Here is a 19,252-nt window from a genome sequence, read left to right on the forward strand (position 1 = left end):
ATAACCATATATATAATATATACATTATTATATATATAATAATATATGTATATAAAGGAATATTTATCTAATGATGATTAACCATCAATAATGAAACTTGTGTTCATATCAATCTAACTGTAACTACAAACTTAACATGAAGAATATGTTGAAGGGAGTGAGGTAGAGATGTCGAGGGGAAGATATAATCCACTAAATACACCAAATAATAGTCAGACACAGAAGCGTGCGTCAGCACAGAGATGTATCAAATTATTGTCAAAACTCAAAATATTATACTTGCAAAACAAAGATGGCTCTCCAAATGTGCCAAATCCAAAGCAAAGTAATACAAGACAGAATAGGGCAAGGGTTAAATACCACTGAAACTAGAATTGCCAAGTAGGGAAGATCTTCCACTTTTGAAATGGTAAACTATACAAAATTTCAACAAGGATTTGTTGTACAAAGAGATAATCCAAATCACATACTAACAACTTCCTACATGTCGCACATAAATACCCCTTCGAAGAAAACTCCTAAGGGTTTACAAAGAATCTCGACACGGAAAATACCAACAGATAATTAATCAAAATTCGTCCCCTTTATTAAATAATAAAAGGTCCCAATAATATTATTTAAATCTTGGGACCATTAAAACTTAATTATTTAAAGTATTTTATTAAATTGGGGACATTACAAATCCTCACCGCCCAAAGATTGCTTGTCCTCAAGCAATCCGCAAACTCCAAGATCCCAAACAATGCGTGGACGTAGATAACTATATTTGCTAGGAACTTCATGCTTCTTCATGATCACATGAGCATAATTGAATTCAATTGAGATGAGTAGATAACCACCGAGCCTCCACTGCGCCAATCTGATATAAACAATGCTATGCCCAAAACCACCAGGATCTCATTGAAGCCAATCATAAAACACATCAGGGCTCCAATCCAAAACCTTCATGGGATCACACATACCAACCTCCTCTAGAGTCTCATCAATTAGGTGAATCTTGCTACTTCCATGAGGATGGTCTTGCATCAACACAAATCCAAGCACAATCTAATGGGTTTTGAATTTTTCCATCAAAATTATTTGGCGGGTTTATAATTTTTTCCTCACAAATTATCTGTTGGGTTTTACTGTTTTTCCTCAAAAAAGAAGCTTTGTATTCTTTATGCCTCAAATTTTGCTACCTGGTTTTGATCAATTTTTCAAAAATCATGTCTAGTTTTTTTTATTTTTCTCCTTGAAAAAATTGTGGCTTTTTGCAATTTGTTTTGGGGCATCAGCTCTTCTTCAAAGTTTTGAGGGTTTGTCGATTTTTTCTCAAAGTCATGCTAGTTGTTCTCGGTGTTTGTCTCCTTCAAGGAAGAGCAACATCATTATCCAACATCAAGTTGGATGTTCTTGTAATGATTTTTGGTCAGATGTTTTGCTGATTTTGGTAGGGATAGCGATATGCCAGGGTAACGTGACTCGCGGCGAGTCACGTGAGTCACACGAGTCAGCAAGCCGCGCTGACCTCACCGAGCCACAATGACTTGTGACCCACGAGTAACGAGTAACGAGGAGTGACTCGCGTGACTCGCGAGTCACTGAGTGACTCGCAAGTCACCGAGTGACTCGCGTGACCCGACCCTCTTGACTCGGTCGCGACAGGCTTGAAACCGGGCCTTTAAAATATAATTTTTTACATTTTTTTTTTTTTTTACATTTCTCATTCATATAACCCTAAAAGGGCTCCCATAACAGTCTATAGTGAAAAGAAGAAAGAGAGAGAGAGGTAAAAGAGAAATAGAGTTTTCTTATTTTGCAATCAACTGAAAGGAGGAGGAGAAAAGCTTGCATTTGTGACCTTGGAGCTTGCATTTAGATCATCAAGGAGTTTATAGGAGCTCTTCTCAACACTTCGCAAAGCATTTGAAAGAGGTAAGACTTGATTGTTTAGATTTTGATGATTTTTTTGTCTATGCTTATGGGTTTTTTGCATGAATTTTTTTTGTTTGTTTATGAATTTTTTTTTTTACTTTTGATCTTCATAAAATGCAATGATGAAATGGTAATATTTGGTCTAAAATGTCTTATTGCAGCAATCTTTACATTTTTCCTTAATTAAGTCATAATGGCTTCTAGAGGTAAAAAAACCCAAGCTCTCTAAAGGCAACAAAAAAGATGAGTGTTGGAAGTTCACCATAGAATTTCCGGGTAGAAAGAGAAGTCAAACAAAATGCCTATTTTGCAAAACCATTAATAGTGGGGAGATAAATAGATTAAAAGACCATATTGTTGGCTTACGTGGTCATGATATTGAGCCTTATGGAGCTGCAACTATTGAGGCTCAACGTTTTTGTTATGTAGCCTTGGAAAAGTATGAACAAGAAAAAGGATTAAAAAAAAAAATTAGAAGAGTTAGCTTTGATTGGTTCTAGTTCCCTTCCACGCTCATCTGCAAATGTTTTTGAGTCAGTAGGCTATGTTGGAGAAGGTTCTTCCTATCCCCCCTATCGTCCTAGTGCTTCTTCTACATCTATTCTTGCACTTCTAGTGATGCTACTGCTGCTGCCCCTTCTAGTAGTGCTGCTCTTCTTCGTCCTAGAGTCAGAAAATCTGGTAAGTTGGACAACTTTTTTGTACCGCGTACCACTCCTAGTGCACAACCCTCACTTGAGAGCATGGGCTGGAATAGGGAGATACATGAAGCTAGAGTAAGAGCAATTTGCAAGTTTTGGTTTTTTTGCGACATTCCATTTATAGCAGCCAGATACTTCAAGTTTTCAACTTCATTTATATTTGATTGTTTTACGTTTTAAGTTTTAAAATTTATATTCAATTTTATACTTTTAACTTGATGTTGAAAATTTGAAATATGCTAATTAAAATGTTTTTATAAATGTAATAGGACTCCTTATTGGCAGGGGATGATTGATGCAGTTTCCATCTGTGGTGCGGGGTTCAAAGCCCCCACTGAAGATGAGTTGAGTGGCCCCCTCTTGCTAGATATGGTTGAGGAGATGAAACTTGAGTTGGAGGACCACAAAAAGATTTGCAGCCAAAAGGGGTGTACCATCATGACAGATGGATGGATAGATAGGAGGTCCAGAACCCTCCAAAATTTTCTTGTTTCTAGCGGAGGTAATTCATCATGCTCTACTTCTTGAAATCTAAAATTTAATGTATACTATTATTGAATAACGAAAATTTTGTTTTATTGAGTATTGATTCTTGAATGATAATTATTTTGTTTAATTTTCACTTTTAAGATCCACTATGTTTTTGAGGTCCATAGATGCTTTCTCATGTGTGAAAAATGCAAAATTCTTATGTGAGACTATTGAGGAGGTCATAAGGGAGGTGGGGGAAGACAATGTTGTCCAAGTGGTGACAGATAATGCAGCTAATTATGTTGCTGCAGGTAAAATTTTAACTTCTAACTTTCTAAGTTCTACTTCTAAAAAATTTGTTTTAGTTTTTCATTAAATTTTGAAAATTAAAAGTTTTTTAATACATCAAAAATTTTCATTGTTTACTAACTAATTCAAACTTGCTGCAGGAAAACTATTGATGGAGAGACACCCAAAAATCTTTTGGACTCCATGTGCGGCCCATTGCATCGACCTCATATTAGAGGATATTGGCAAGCTTGTATGGGTGAAATCATGTGTTACCAAGTCCAAAAATCTTTGTAAGTTCATCTATAATCATGCCTTGGTCCTCAGCACTATGAGGAAATACACGAAGGGAAAGGAGTTGGCTCATCCTAGTATCACAAGATTTGCCTCTAACTTTATCATACTAAAATCCTTGCTGAGTTCAAGGTTAGAGTTGAGGTGCATGTTTGTTGGTCCAGAATGGAGTTCCTCCTCCTTTGCGAGCAGCCCTGCAGGGATAGATGCAACAAAATGCATTTATGATGATGATGATTTTTGGGAGCCATGTTCGAAAAATGTGGAGGTAATTTAAAATTTAAATTTTAAATTTTAAAAGCTTAAGTCTTAAAATTTTATAAATTAATTTGTCTCATACATATTTTTGTTTTATTTTCATTGTGCAACTTTGCAAAGTTTCATCATTCACTAAATTGTTTTTTTGTTTAATTGTTTTGTAGATCACCGAGCCCCTTGTAGCCCTCCTACGAGTTGCTGATGGCGAGAAGCCCTCTATGGGCTACATTTATAAGGGCATGGATAGGGTCAAGGAGACTATTAAGGCCAAATATGTAGGACTTGAGGAAAACTATGGCCCTATTTGGGATATAATTGATAGGAGATGGCAAAATCAGCTTCATAAGCCCATCCACGCAGTAGCCTATTACCTCAATCCGGCATACCGTTTCCTTGATGATTTCAAGGCAGATGAGGAGGTTCTTAGTGGCCTATACACAGTGGTATCGAAGATGTCCCCTAATCCCACAGATATATTGCTTGAGATGGATGCCTATAATAATGCATCAGGGCCCATTTTTTCAAGTCGAATTTGCAAAGGTGGTCGTACAAAATTGTAGCCAGGTAACGATTGCAGCTTAAGCCTTATACAATCTAGTTTCTAAATTTCTAGCTTTAAACTTAAAGTTCAAATTTTGAAATGAGACTAATATTTTTTTGTTTTCCTTTTTTCAAAATTCAGATAGATGGTGGCAATAGTTTGGGCCTTCAACCAAAAACCTTCAGCAAATCGCCATCCGCATTTTGAGCCAGCCAAGTAGCGCTTCTGGCTGTGAGCGCAACTGGAACATGTTCGAGCACATTCACTTGAAGAGGCGTAACAGGTTGTCTGTGCAGAAAATGAATAGTCTAGTCTTTGTGCACTACAACCTACGCATTAGGATCAGAGAGATTTTGGATAGTGACACCTCTTCGATTACTCTAGAGGAGGTTGGTCCAGAGTCTAATTGGATCACTGAGGCTACTGATCCTGTTTTTGATGATGAGGACCTACAGTGGCTTGACCAGGTAGATAGAGAGGGCCAAGCTAAGGCTGTGGCTATGGCAGCAAAGGACCAGAGAGCTCCAGTTGTTCCTAGTGGCACCTCATAGACATTGGTAGAGCCAGAGACAGAGAGTACAGTTGATCCTAGAGGCACCTCACGAGCTGATGCTATGGCTACTAAGACATCTAGGACCTACTTTAGACACCTTATTAAGAGGCATTTTATAGATTATACTAAGCCTGAGCCTGAGGTTGAGGCTGAGGTCGGGGATGGGGATGAGGATGAGGATGACGATGATGATGAGGATGACGATGAGGATGAGCCTGAGGATGAGGATGATGATGAGGACTCCGACTAAGAGCCATAGTTGTAGACTTATAGTCTTGTTTTAACTTTTTGTTTAATAGTTTAACAGTAACTTAATATATGATCAGCATTTGGAACATTTGAATTTGATGATGACTATTGAATCTTGATATGTTGGATTTCATAATGCATAAATGATAATACATATACATTTTGATGGTTTGCATGGATTTATCTTAGTTTGACTTTAATTACTACTAATATAGTATTTACTTTTAGCAATTTACCTTTGTAAGTTTGTAACTTTGTAGTATTGTACATATGTAATCGATGTTTGACTTTTAAGTTTTAAGTTTTTAACTTTAAGTATGTGGCATGTGCATTATGATCAAATTATCTTCTATTCAATGATGTTATTGTGTCTTTACACTTTATTCAATAATGGGTGCATGGAATGTTCTTTAAATCCTAAAAAATCTCAAAATTTCGAGGTTTTTTCACTTTGCCGACTCACCACCGAGCTGGGTCACGAGTCAAGTTACCCTTGCCGAGTCCGAGCCGAGTTCGAGTCTCGTTACACTGCGATATGCTCATCTCAAGGGAAGAGCCAGTGATAGACATTTGTCTCCTTTTGCAAAAATTTCTTAAAAAGGGGGCACCCTTCTCTGCTCTTTTCTAGATAGATTTTGACTTCTTAGTTATTAACATTTTGCAAATCTAGGGAGGGTCTTAGCAGCAGCAGAATGTTTTGGAGAATTTGTGACCAAAAGACAACAGTTAGATGATGACCATTGAGGGAAGGTATTAGAATATTGTTTCGTTCTTTAATGGTCATCTTAGTATTTACTATTTAGTTTATTAATTAGATTATATGTTCATCTTTACCTCATGATTGCTTCTTTAAAAAACATCGTCCTTGTAAAGATATATAAGAAGGTTTCATCTCCTTTGTTCAACACAACTACAACAACATCAATTTACCACAGCAGTAGTCCAACTGCACAAGTAATTTGAAATTGTTTTCAATGCTAGTGAACCATTTTATGAAGTATTTACAGCTGACCTGGGAGAGACCAACTATGAAGGCACTCCATACATGTTCATTTGGCACTTTTAGCATTTGATTAGTGTTTAAATGGTCTGATTTGAAGTACATCAGCAGCAAACAAGGGTTGAAGATAATTTGTTTGGTCATTCTAAGCTTCTACAGTTCTACCCATAGTTACACCATCATGGGGGACGGGGGGATGGCGTAAGGGGGCGACAAGTTTCTAAGATAGGGGGACAAAGGGATCTTAATTTGGGGACGGTGGGGGGATGGAGGGGGGACGGCGGCAGGGGACAGGAGGGGGTATATATATATGCATATGGTACTTAAAATGCTAGTTATGAAAATGTGTATTGCAATATTAGATATAAAGATGTAAAAGAGTAAATACTTGAACATTGCATTGAATTGGAACATCGAACATTAGACATAAATAGTCGAATCTGCAAATAGTCAACATCAGGATGTCCCCCATCCTCGGTGGAGGTGGTGGAATCTAGTGGTGCCACTGGGGACAAGGGAACGCCCCAAGTCCCTGGTGCATTGAAGTCTCTGGGATGTGGGGCAAAAAGGGGGGGATGCGTCCCCGTGTTACTATGGTTCTACCATAGTCACTAAGCTACTGAACCATTCCACGCAGCCCTTAACCTAGCTAAATTAGCCAGCTATACCATTTCAACAAGGTCTATGTAAGTTCAAAATTGTAATTTCAGATCTGATTTCTGTTTTAGAGAGGTTTTCAGCTTGTAATCATTGCAAAAGTCAATAAAATCAGACTTTGACGGTTCCCAAATTTATTTTTGAATCTGATCTGAGCATTTGAAGTGACCTAGTGTTTGTACCAGCTATTAACTTAATCAAAATTCAGTTCAAATTTGGCTTATAAAGTGCTTGAGTGTTTGATCTAGTATTTTCCATCATTATTTTCAATTTTCAATTTGTTATTTGAATTTCTTTGCTTCCTCAAAAAAGGGAAAAATACAAAAAAAAAGTTTAAACCATAAAAAATTATAAAAGGGGAGGCAAAAGCCTACAACACAATGGTAAAGCTGTGAACCTTTAATCCGGGAGGTCTTGGGTTCAAATCCACTCGAGCATAACACATTAATATAATCAATCTCAATAAATAAAGTATAAACAATCTAGGTTTCGTCCCATTGCCTACCAAAAAAACTATAAAAGGGGGCATACAATATCAAATTCTACTAGTTTAATTGTTCACTTGTTTTAATTTTACAGTTTGTCATTTATGGCTTGTGGCTCTTTGGATAACAACATTCCTTATTTTATCAAAATATTTTTTACCACATTGAATCAATTTATTTCTTGAATGACATCTATCATATCATCCACTATCAGAGAAGACACTTTCTCTACAGACAAAAGGCAATGACATTTTTTTATCCGATGCCTTGAACTACAATCTCATCACCATTGGCATTCAGTATAGACATTTTTCTAGTATTCTTAATAGCATGCAACTTACATGATGGTGACTAGTTGAACACAAAGGGATTTTCCTTTACAAAAGATATCCTCTGTTAAGCTATAAAACTATAAATTGAAAAAATTAATATGATACTTGAGTACATAGTCTCTGCTCAAGGAATATATTCCATCGTAAGGAAGATTTAAAAGCATTCAAGGCCACATAGTTGTTACACAAGAAAACAGCACAGTTGCAAGTGAAAGATAAAACACTCAAGTATCATGAACCAGAAGTAATGCTTTTTTAATCAAGTGAAGCATCGCAGTGCAATTTAATGTGGATAAGGAAGATTCAACTATGGTCCTGACATCGTCATACAATATAGCTATGAGAATGTCATGGTTGATGATTCATCATCGCTGTGCAGATTAACTTCAGAGACAAGAAGTATCAACTACATGACCAAGTACTCAAATGATTGTTGATGCATACTCTTAGTCATGCAATGTGGGTTTTAAAGAAGGCACATTTTTCTATAGAAATGGGATTTACTTAATACTAACGTTGAAATCCAAAGAAAATGTTCTCCACGTATGCCATGCAGTCCCACCAGCAATTATTGAATGCTTTTGAAAGACCTAACAAAAGATAAAAATATCATTTTATTGAACAAACACAAAATCTAATTTAAGAAAAAATGGAATCAAATGCAGAAGTGACCAAAGTCAAAAACAGAAAAAGAATGAGACAAATAAGATTCTACTACATGCTCCAGAACAAAATTTAAAGAGAAACTGTCCCAAAAAATCAGCTTGAACTCTTCAAATTAAAATTAAGGATGTGCTATTTCCGGTAAATTATTTTCTTGCCTAGAAATTACTGATGCAATCTATATTTTTGAACCCCTAACCATTCAAAATTTCATTAAAGATCAACAAAAGCTTAGTGAACTATAAGATTAGTCACCATAATATAAATTTTCTTTTTATTTCAATAGGATTATTCTAACTAGCCAATATATCTTTAAACATAACAACTAATTATCCTACAATTGATATGCAAACTATAGTTCCTTGCCAGATTTTAATATCCAAACAAGAGGTTACTTCCACTGAAACTGCAAAATGACTTTGGATTAGTGGAAGGATAATAATGTTGCATTAAATTTTATATTTACACATTGTCACACCCTATGAAACTCAACATTCATAATTGCCTTTTTTTCCCATTTTCTGTCACAATTGATTGTCACTGGGTGTTGGCTTAGTTCAACCGCAACATGTGATTTTTCCCCATCAGCTTGCTAGGTTGTTGAGTGACTTTATTGTTTTCAACTAACAACATTTCAAGCCTAATGCAAGTTGCAGCTGTTCAATTTGAAATAATGACAAAGCTCACAGATTGTTTAATGGTATCTGTGGAGAAGTATGAAAATGACTAAGGCGTGGAAGGCATTCATTTGGAGTAGCTTTTCCACTAAGGTCTTAAACTTGGATAAGTACCTAGAAATTCCACCAAGCTCACAAAGGATGGCAATAAGTGATGTAATCTCCTTGGTACACTTTAATAGTGGCTCAATCAAGCACCAACTCTGCCCAACTTAGCATAATAGCAATGACAACCAAAAGTTCAACCATAAATAACTAAGTAGATGTACTTCTAAAGTGCCTAGGCAATCAAAATTTCTGCCTCGTTTCAAAAGATGGTCTAAGTCACAGTTTGCAAGTACTTATCCTTTTGCTGAGTGCTCTCTATTTTTTTTTCCGGGCAAGTTTTAACAAGTACAACTCTCGCATTATGTAATAACCACAACCCGACTCACACTACTAGATGAGTTAATTCTCAAAGATTTAAGCAAAAGACTGAAAATTAAACTTTGCACAACTGAATATGTCAATAGGTTTTTTTGAAATTAATTCGACTACTTCAATCTTGCAAATTTATTTCTTTCAGCTCTTCCACTTAGTTTACATATAACTTCCATGAATTCTAATATACAAATGTTCAATTTCTCACTATCCACTATAGTTCCTATACAACAATCGATTTGCAGATTACAACTCAATTATAATAAAAAACAATGAACCTGGCAATGTCAAAAAATGGCATCCAGCTGCCCTTCTAACAAATTGCAGGCCTCAGGAATCTGATCACAGCCTTTCACAGGAGACAATCAAGCTCTGGAATCCAAACACAGCTCTACAAGTGCAAATGCAGGTCCCAGCATTCAATCACCAGCGACAAATCCTTAATTGCAGACCTTCTTAATGCAATTGCAGCCTGTTAAGAGGTGAACACGGGCCTTAATTAGATGTTCACCAGCCCTTGTAATGTACTCGCAGGCATGAATTTCGCCCAGAGGCTGCTACAAGTATAGTTCGTAGCCTTCCAAATGCCCAACAAGTTTTCAAAACCAAATCGTAGGTGTAGAATATAGTCACAAGTCCTTCAATTGCATGAACAGTCAATTAACTCCCTTAAAAATCAGTCCATTATCCTTGATATCAATCTACTTCTCAGGCACTGTGTAAACAATAGAGAAGCAATAGCAGACTTGCACAAATTCTCAGCACCAATGGTATTTTCCAAAGCCATGGCATTACAGAAATGGAGAATCAACCAAAATAACCAAAACACTATTACTTCAGCAGTGATTCAAAACCAAAGTAACAAGAATCGGAATCGGATCGGAATCGGCAAGGCCGAATCGAATCGTGAATCGGCAATGAATCGGCAATGAATCGGCAAATTTGAAAAAACCCTTTAAATTTAAAGATTTTAACAATTTAAAACTTATTTCATGCACCCTTTATTGAATATAACTTAAACACACTATAACATCATCAAATAGAAGTTAAAACTTAACATACATAAACATGGAACATAAAATCCATCACATATGTAACTATGTTATCTAAAATGTAAATTGTAGGCTAGCTGAAGTAAATAGAAATCAAATGATCACAATGATTTAAATCATAGAATGTATGTAAGATGATCCATAAGACATCAAATCATAAATGTATGTAAGAATCTAAGATGAAGATCCATGAAAGTTTGAAACATATGTCTATCAATGATTCAGTATCAATATCTGTAAACAAAATATAAAAAGAAGGCTCCAGCTCAAGCCTCAGACTCATAGTCATCATCATCATCCTCAACATCATCCTGAAGCTCGGCTGCAGCCTCAGCCTCAGCCTCAGAGTATCCAGTCTGCCTAGTAGCAAGGCGTCTAATGTAGGTCCTAGAGGACTGCCGAGCCATATCTCCCGCATGTAAGATGGGCTCATGAACGTCGCTAGGGCCTGTGCCTGTGCGTGCACGTGTGCGTCTACCAATGCCTGAAGAACGTGCTCTAGCTGCCTCAGCCTCTATATCCACCTGGTCAACCCACACACGGTCTTCCTCAGTGAAGACTGGATCCACAACCTCTGTGAGCCACTCTGATTCTGGATCAATCTCCTCTAGAATGATCGGAGAGGAGTCAGTGCCCAAAATCTGTCTGATCCTAAGACGGAGGTTGTAATGAACAAAGACAATATCATTCAACTTCTGCACTGTCAACCTGTTTCTCCTCTTCGAATGGATGTGCTCGAACATGGACCAACTGCGCTCACATCCAGAAGCGCTGCTTGGCTGACTCAGAATATGAATGGCAATTTTTTGAAGTTTTGGGGTTGTGGCCCCAAACATTTGCCACCATCTATCTGCAATAAGGGAAAAATTGAAAATAGAAACAATTAGTCTCATTTACAAATTACAAGTTAACTCTAAAATTACATAATCAACTTTAAGATTAGAATCTAGATTCATGAACATTGAATATATTATTTAATTTTTACCTGGCTGTAGTGTTGTCTGAGCATTTATGGCCATCCTGCTAGAGAAAAGTGGCCCCTCTTTATTGTTGAACTGGTCTAGCTCAACAATCGCAGCAGCGCTATCTTCATCGCTACTCAACCTCTGAATCACTGTGTATAAGCCAGTGAGAACCTCCGCATCCGCCTTGAACTCAGGACGGAAACGATATGCCGGATTCAGAAAGTAAGTTGCTGCATGGATGGGTCGATGGAGCTGATTCTGCCATCTCCTATCGATGATGTCCCAAATAGGGCCATACCTCTCCTGCACTCCTGCATATTGGGCTCTGATGGCCTCCTTGGCCCTATCCATGCCCTCATAAATGTAGCCCATAGAGGGCTTCTCCCCATCAGCAGTTCGTAGCAAAGCTACAAGGGGCTCAGTGACCTACATATAAAGTAAAACAAAAAACTTGAGTCAAAACTTAAATATAAAATAATATAACTTAAAGTAAAAGTAAAATACTAAATGTTAAATTGCAATAAATTTACCTGCAGGATTTCTCTAGCGGGTTTCCAAAAACCATCCTCATCAAATATGCAATCTGCCACATCTATCCCTACAGTGGTCATAGCAAAGGAAGAGGAAATCCACTCCCGCCCAACAAACATGCTCCTCAATTCATCCCTTGATGTCAACAAGGACTACAAGGTGATGAAATTCGAGGCAAACCTCGTGATACCTGGGCGAGCTAACTCTTTTCCTTCTGTGTACTTCCTCATTGTGCTAAGGACAAATGAATGATTATAAATGAATTTGCATATGTTTTTTGCCCTTTCCACACATGACTTGACAAACTCAAGTTTGCCAATTTCCTCCAACATGAGGTCAATGCAATGTGCCGCACAAGGGGACAAAAATATGGTGGGGTGCCTCTCCATCAAAAGTTTACCTACAACAATTTTAAGTCAATTAGAAATTCAAATTTCAAAATTCAAATAAATTTATTTTCAAAACTTGAAAAGTTAAAAGTTTACCTGCAGCAACATAACTTGCTGCATTATCCGTCACCACCTGGATCACCTTTTGTTCTCCCACCTCTGCTATGACTTCCTCAATAGCCTCACATAAGTATGTGGCATTTTTTACATGTGCGGAAGCATCAATGGATTTGATGAACATGGTATATCCTACAAGTAACAAAACAACGAATTAGAATATTAAAATTAAATGGATCATCAACAAATTAGCATTCAACAAATCAAAATTTACAATTATGTATGTAGGAAAGTAGAATGATCAATTACCTCCACAGGATACAAGAAAATTGAGGAGTGTTCTATTCCTCCTATCTGTCCAACCATCAGTCATGATGGTGCAACCCTTTGCAATCCACTCCTTTCGGTTCTCCTCGAGCTCAGCCCTCATGTCCTCTACCATCTCATCCAAGAGGTATCCGCTCAACTCAGCCTCAGTTGGGGCTTTAAACCCCGGACCACAAATAGCAACCGCGTCTATCATGTTCTGCCAATAAGGAGCCCTGTCACAAATAAAAATTTAGATGTCAAAGACTCAAATTATAAAACAAGTAAATATAATTAAAGTTTTACTTTTACTTTTAATTTTAACTTTAAAGAAAACAACGAAAAAAGAATCAATTACCTGGCTGCAATAAATGGAATGTTGCAAAAGTACCAAAATTTGCATATCTCCTTTCTGGCAGCATCATGAATTTCTTTGTTCAAACCCATGCCCTCAAGCGTGGGTTGGGAACCAGGAGTAGTGCGGGGCACAAAGTAACTATCCATTCTGTTTTTCCGCACTCTAGGCTGCAATAGGTTGGTGTGGGACTCTGTCTCAGTATGTGACCGACTAGCACCAGCACGAGCAGAAGAACTAGGATAAAAAGGAGGCCTAGAAGAACCCTCTCCAACACAACCTATAGATGCAGAAGCTGATGCAGATGCAGATGTGGATGCGGCTGCAGATGCGGATGCGGGAACATGGGAGCCAATACCCCTTAACCCTTCAAGTTGCATTTTCCTATTGGCTTTGTCTTTTTCAATTTTTTCTAATGCCATTAAGCAAGTGCGTTTTGCCTCAGGAGTTTGGTGAGTGCAAATTGTAACATCGTGTCCAGGTATAGCAGCAATGTGGTATTTCAATCTATAAATACCCCCAGAAGTTATTTTTCCTTTATAAAAAATACATTTTGTTTGATATTTGGTTCTTCCAGGAAACTCTTCGTTATATTTCCAACATTCATCTTTTCTACCCATTGCGAATTTGCAAAAAATGAAAGCAAAGGCTGCTGCAATAAAAATTTATATGTAAAATATCAAAGTTTGAAGCTAATAAAAGCTACAAAACAACAAACCCTAGTTTGCAACTTAGTAAAAATAAAGAACATTCAAGATCTAAACTAAAAATCTTGAAAACTATAAAAATTTAACAAAAAATGCATAATACACTAACATGCAAAAAAAAAAAGAGCACTTACCTCTTGCAAATGAGTTGAGGAGTGTTGAGATTGGCTCCCTAATGCTCCCAATGCAATTGATGGCCTCCACAAATGGATTGCTGATCTCTTTTGTGCTCTTTCTTCTTGCCGGTTAGAAACCTATGGCTTTTCTTTTCTCTTCTTCTCTCTCACTTTTCCTCTCTTCTACTCATGTTAAATAAATAGAAGGCCCTTTAGGGTTATAACAAAGAGAAATGGTCAAAAACAAAGTAAAAAAACCAAGCAATTTTTTAAAATTTTACAACTCTATACTTTATTGGCCACGGGCGATTCCTGCCGATTTTTCTAGGCGATTCATGCGATTTTTCGCCTGAATCGCCTGAATCGGCGATTCAGGCGATTCACTTGAAGAAATCGGCAATGGCGATTTCCGACTCCAAAAAAATCGCCATTGCTGAATCTAATCGCCGAATCGCCGATTCAGGCGATTTTATGGCGATTCTCGTTACTCTGTTCAAAACAATTCTCAGAAATTAATTCGAAATACCTCAGCTGTGAATTGCAAAGCATTTCAAAGCTCCAAACTCAGAAACTCTTCACAGGCAACAAAAGCAAATAATCAATCGGATGATCAATTCTCATAATGGAAGCCATTTTTAAGATCTCCATTGTGCAACTTGGCTTCAACTTAAAAGCCCTTTTGCTTTATACTTAGGCACATAATATAATTTTTTGATTTCCTTTTGGCTCCCAAAAATGACCTTTTCAACCATATCATGATATTTTGACACACAAGGTCATTGTTTCTTGTGCCCAAGATTTAAAACTTTTTGTCTTGGTTCCAACGAGCTATGACAGTAAGGGGGCCAGCATAAAATACCAACAAAAATACCAACCTCATCATATTTAGTTGAATATTAATAATAATTCATTTGTCTTGCAAAAACGACTAAAGAAGCACTAGAATCAAAATCTGACAACACAAGAGTGATCTTGATGAATAAAAACGACGAATGAACTTGGCAAGGTAACTTTCAAATCATAAACACTCCCCCAAGATCTTGGAGCGCAAACCAGAAGTCAAAAATAAAAACTAAGAGCATCACTCAACTGAGCTCATCGGAACCTTTTGTTGACTTACTATAAATACTAAGTCCCTCAAAACGGAGCCGAACTCACCATAGCCATTGGAAAGCCTAATCACTCCACAATTGAGATGCTCAAATCTCACTGTCAGCTCACGAGGGTCACAATGATGAATTGACCAAGCCAACTACAGGAACCTACTAAAAATGGGGACATTACAATCCTCCCTCCCCACGATTGCTCATTCTCAAGCAATCTAGCAACACACTGAAAACTCCACCAGGATCTCATAAGAACCACATGATATCCCTATCATCCCTAAACCAATTGTATGCCAATAACATCATCATAACCAACAACATAACCTACAACATAGCACCCAATACTTGTGCTATAATGTAGAAGTCAGGACATCACCAGAAGACAACTCCATAGGAGATCTCAACATACTCTTCCTCCTTCATTATATCCACCTACCCAACCTGCCAAATTCCAAATTAGGCATAGACTAACACTATGCCCCATACAAAGCCTAAACATGTGGGTCGAATATAAGGTTGTATGCACTCCCCACAATTTATACTACACTGGAATCCTAATCATCACCAGCTACTGCTATAGAAAACTAAATTGTATCTATAGATGGTGTAAACTGTGCACAGCTCCCTCAAATGAGTGATCAACATCAGCCTCAAAAAGTGGATTGTCATAAGACAATGTTGTATCCATGTCGCATGTAGGGTTGTTCACAAAGTGAACCTAAACACTATGTTGATCTGTAGTATGATAGGACACTATCTCTACATCACTCTCCTCATAATCAATAACATGTGTGCTATCATCAGTGCACACATCAACAACCGCATGTTTACTGCTAAAGACCTCAAAAGATGGCTCAATTGGTATAGAAGTAGCTACTACTCTAACAATATAATTGCACACTCTCACTTCTACTATCACTGCATCACCATCCGATGCATGATCATGGAAACTCATGTCAACAACTACATCATATGACTCAACCTGATACGAATACCAATCATACTTCACATCCACTGTGTCCAACTCATGTGGTGTCTCATAAGGAATGTCCCGCACAGCTGTAGCCACCACTGCATCATCATGATACCAAAATCCCTCACTGCTGTCATGTAAATTAGAACTAGTGTGACTATCAATATCCATGTTATCACCCTCGGTATCATCAATAACATGTACACTATCATCCACAACATTTTTGGATTTTGCTATGACAAGTGCAACTGTAATCTCGCGAGGGCCACTGCAACTATAAAAATCCGACTTAGAATTTTGACTGAAAACATTTTCTTGCTCTCTAAAAGTGTCCACTATACCATCACATTTCTTCCTTTGAAAAAACGATATCACACTCTACTCAAATTCTGGGTTTGAAATCATTTTTGTCATTCATTTGTGGTTTTGGTTCAGCTCATTCACTAACATATTTATTTGTTTCACAATACCATCCCATTGTTTCTGATTAGTGGCCATGATTCTGATATATGCACAATAGATCTTCTTTTTCAACCCCACAAGATGACAGGAAACCGCTCTGATATCATTGTAATAATCCCAACTCGGCTCACACTACTGGAGGAGTTATTCCTCAAAGATTTAAGCAAAAGACTGAAAATTAAACTTTGAACAAGTGAATATGTCAACAGGTTTTCTCTGAAATTAATTAGACAACTTAAATCTTGCAATTTTTTTTTTCTTTCAGCTCTTCCACTAAGTTAACATATAACTTCCATAACTTCTAGAATGCAAATGTTCAATTTCTTGCTATCAACTATAGTTCGTACATGACAATTGATTTGCAAATTACAACTCAATTATTATTAAAAACAATGAACTTGACAATGTCAAAAAATGGCATCCAGCTGCCCTTCTAACAAATCGCAAGCCTAAGGAATCTGATCACAGCCCTTCACAGGAAGCATTTGAGATTATGGAATCCAAACACAGCTCTCGAAATACACATGCAGGTCTAGCATTCAGTTGTTCAGCCCGTAAGTGAACAAGAAAGAAACATGTAATAACTTAGCAAAGTAAAATACTATTCATTCATCAAATGCTTTTCGTACATAACAATAATGTTTCATCCAATGATGCCAAATACATAAGTGAAAGCTACATTTATAATACTTGATACGGTGCTAATGAAATGACACAACTGTGTCCGCACCGGTAACTGCCTAACTACCCATTTTGTCGAACAACATCATCCCCCCCCCCAAGAAAAAAGAAAAGTCGTCTCCTGGCGACTCAAAACTAACAAAATTAGGAGACAACATACAAATATAGAAACAACATAGACTAGGGAGGAGGTTGTGTCCATGAAGTGTTCCGCTGTCGGCGCAACTCATAAATTTGATCAGTGAGGATGCATAAGTTCTTCTGTGTTCGTGTGTTAACTTCCATTGCCTCCTTCAAGAGAAGTGTTGCCTCCATGGCCTAGGTCTGGGTTGTCTGCAATCCTTGTTCGGCCACTTCCTTATCTTGTAAAAGTGTTGCTCGCTCAGCTACCCATGTTGCCTGTCGGCTAACCAATTTAGCAGCTAACTTCTCTCGAGCTTCTATCTCGACTGTCGTAGACCTCACAGCTGCAATCCTCGTCAATGAGCATGGTAGATGTCTTTATACGCCCCTACAATCTCGTGTACCAACTTCTCCATAGCAGTGTTGCACAGTCCCAACTCAGGCTCTGTAGCCCAATCAGCCAACATCTCTGGTGTTTCCATAGCTGGGCATCCCCTGGCCTCAAAGAAAGAGTGAAAACGCTCGAGACAGGCCCTTCGAATATAGGCTCGGACCAACTGCAACTCCTTCCTACAAGTCAAAGCTTGATACCCAACAATTCGTCCTCTCTCCAACACAAACCCCAGGGCTTTGAGGTATGCCTTGCATCTATCCTCATTCGACCCATAATCCTCTTTTCCCATGGCCTCGACATCCCACTCCATATTGATATCCATCTCTGCCTCTTCTATGGTAGCCACGTCCACAACCGGTGTGGCCTCCTCATCTCCGGACGCATCATCGAACTGTGGTACTCCCACCTCCTGTGGCTCTAATATGGTAGCTACTCCTGGGGATACCTCTCCCTACCTCAAGGACTAAATGGAGGAACTGACCTTTGCAAGAATGAGTCAAAACTGTTGTCTCAAAAATACATTGGCTCTGTCCATCACCTCAACCTTCTCTGGTTGTGCTACCTGTGGTTGTGTTGTCTAGGTCACCTCCATACTCTCAATCTCTGGCTGTGTTAGTTGTGTTGGGTGAACAAGTTGAGTCAACAAAGACAAAGATATGGTGACAATAGCGTTAGAGCTGATCACATCTAGTCGAACTTGAGGTTCGGGCTCTGATGCCTACACCTCTACTAACTCTATTGTTGGCATTGCTGGTACTAAGTCTGGTGCAACTAGATCTGCTGAAACATTCTGTAGAGTCACAACATCTATGGTTCCTGTCCTGGCCATCGGTGGAGTCATGATAATTGGCGCATGCCTTTGGCCAAATGGAGAAATAAGCGAGGTAGCGGCTATCAAGTGTGTCGAAGTTGGCAACTAGGGAGGGGTGAAATGTGTGGACCCTCCGACTGCCACATCACTCCCAACCTCTACAAAGGTACTCTCTTCCTCAAAATCGGCCCCACTGCTCTCTATGGTGTCCTCCCTTCCATTGTCTGTGTCCCTGTACGCATCCAACCCTTGCAATACCCTCTTCTAACCGATCATTGTGCCACTCGTGTCCAAATGTTGCCAATGGAACACTGGGGATTCTCCTAGCACCAATTTCTCGCCTGGTGGAACTTCAAAGTCATCTGTTGGAATTTGATGAAGGGCTGCTTCCAGAAACAAGTCGATGGCATGATGCGGCATGAAAAAATTTCGATGATGTAATGTCATAAACTCCTCCATTCTATCTACGAGGACTGTGGCCCAATCATACACAGTATCATTCATGGTGTCGTTCATGAATGTAATCTGAGGCAAGGCGATATTTGAGGCCCTACTCACCCCGGTTAACCTGCTTTTTATTACATCCATAGTACATCTCCAATGGCCCTCTCGGATGAAATCTCGCCGACTCTTGGTACCTTTCACCATAGGCTCCAATTCATCTGGTGTGAGGTCACGACTCACCAATTTTACCCATTATTCATTGCGTTCATGCGGC

The 19,252-nt window shown here is 38.3% G+C and overlaps 3 protein-coding genes across 9 annotated transcripts in view; all 3 read right to left on the minus strand.

Annotated features, from left to right (window-relative positions):
- The window catches only part of LOC149549193 (plant cysteine oxidase 4-like), a 220,238-nt gene that overhangs the window by 63,558 nt on the left and 137,428 nt on the right, over positions 1 to 19,252 (minus strand). For 4 of the 7 annotated variants that reach the window (XM_089792607.1, XM_089792610.1, XM_089792608.1 and 1 more), the window contains one exon: positions 8,262 to 8,336. The exons of the other annotated variants lie outside the window; for them this stretch is intronic. In XM_089792607.1, the coding sequence (XP_089648733.1) occupies positions 8,262 to 8,336 (75 nt within the window). The remainder of the gene's footprint in view (positions 1 to 8,261; positions 8,337 to 19,252) is intronic. 7 annotated transcript variants of the gene reach the window in all.
- LOC149549194 (uncharacterized) lies at positions 10,648 to 12,576 on the minus strand. Its single transcript, XM_089792605.1, has 4 exons — positions 12,540 to 12,576; positions 12,054 to 12,454; positions 11,544 to 11,949; positions 10,648 to 11,408 (listed from the first exon to the last, which is right to left on the minus strand). The coding sequence occupies exons 2-4, from the start codon at positions 12,171 to 12,173 to the stop codon at positions 10,825 to 10,827; spliced, it is 1,110 nt and encodes a 369-aa protein (XP_089648731.1). The 5' UTR covers positions 12,174 to 12,454; positions 12,540 to 12,576; the 3' UTR covers positions 10,648 to 10,824.
- LOC149549195 (uncharacterized) lies at positions 12,475 to 14,414 on the minus strand. The gene is made up of 3 exons (XM_089792606.1): positions 13,165 to 14,414; positions 12,810 to 13,042; positions 12,475 to 12,692 (listed from the first exon to the last, which is right to left on the minus strand). The coding sequence occupies exons 1-3, from the start codon at positions 13,779 to 13,781 to the stop codon at positions 12,490 to 12,492; spliced, it is 1,053 nt and encodes a 350-aa protein (XP_089648732.1). The 5' UTR covers positions 13,782 to 14,414; the 3' UTR covers positions 12,475 to 12,489.

The sequence above is a fragment of the Cupressus sempervirens genome, chromosome 7 (assembly GCF_028749045.1).
Source record: "Cupressus sempervirens isolate cs-2001-9-10 chromosome 7, ASM2874904v1, whole genome shotgun sequence".
Taxonomy (NCBI): Eukaryota; Viridiplantae; Streptophyta; class Pinopsida; order Cupressales; family Cupressaceae; genus Cupressus; species Cupressus sempervirens.

Bases quoted from the DNA above. Each gene is read 5' to 3' on its own strand.
- LOC149549194 (XM_089792605.1), bottom strand. From the start codon at position 12,173: ATGTTTGTTGGGCGGGAGTGGATTTCCTCTTCCTTTGCTATGACCACT. The intron at 11,950-12,053 runs GTAAATTTATTG...CTTTATATGTAG, and splicing joins CCGCTAGAGAAATCCTGCAG to GTCACTGAGCCCCTTGTAGC. The intron at 11,409-11,543 runs GTAAAAATTAAA...CCCTTATTGCAG, and splicing joins TCAGACAACACTACAGCCAG to ATAGATGGTGGCAAATGTTT.
- LOC149549195 (XM_089792606.1), bottom strand. From the start codon at position 13,781: ATGGGTAGAAAAGATGAATGTTGGAAATATAACGAAGAGTTTCCTGGA. The intron at 13,043-13,164 runs GTAATTGATTCT...TATTTGTGACAG, and splicing joins ATTCCATTTATTGCAGCCAG to GGCTCCTTATTGGCAGAACA. The intron at 12,693-12,809 runs GTAATTGATCAT...TGTTACTTGTAG, and splicing joins TTTTCTTGTATCCTGTGGAG to GATATACCATGTTCATCAAA.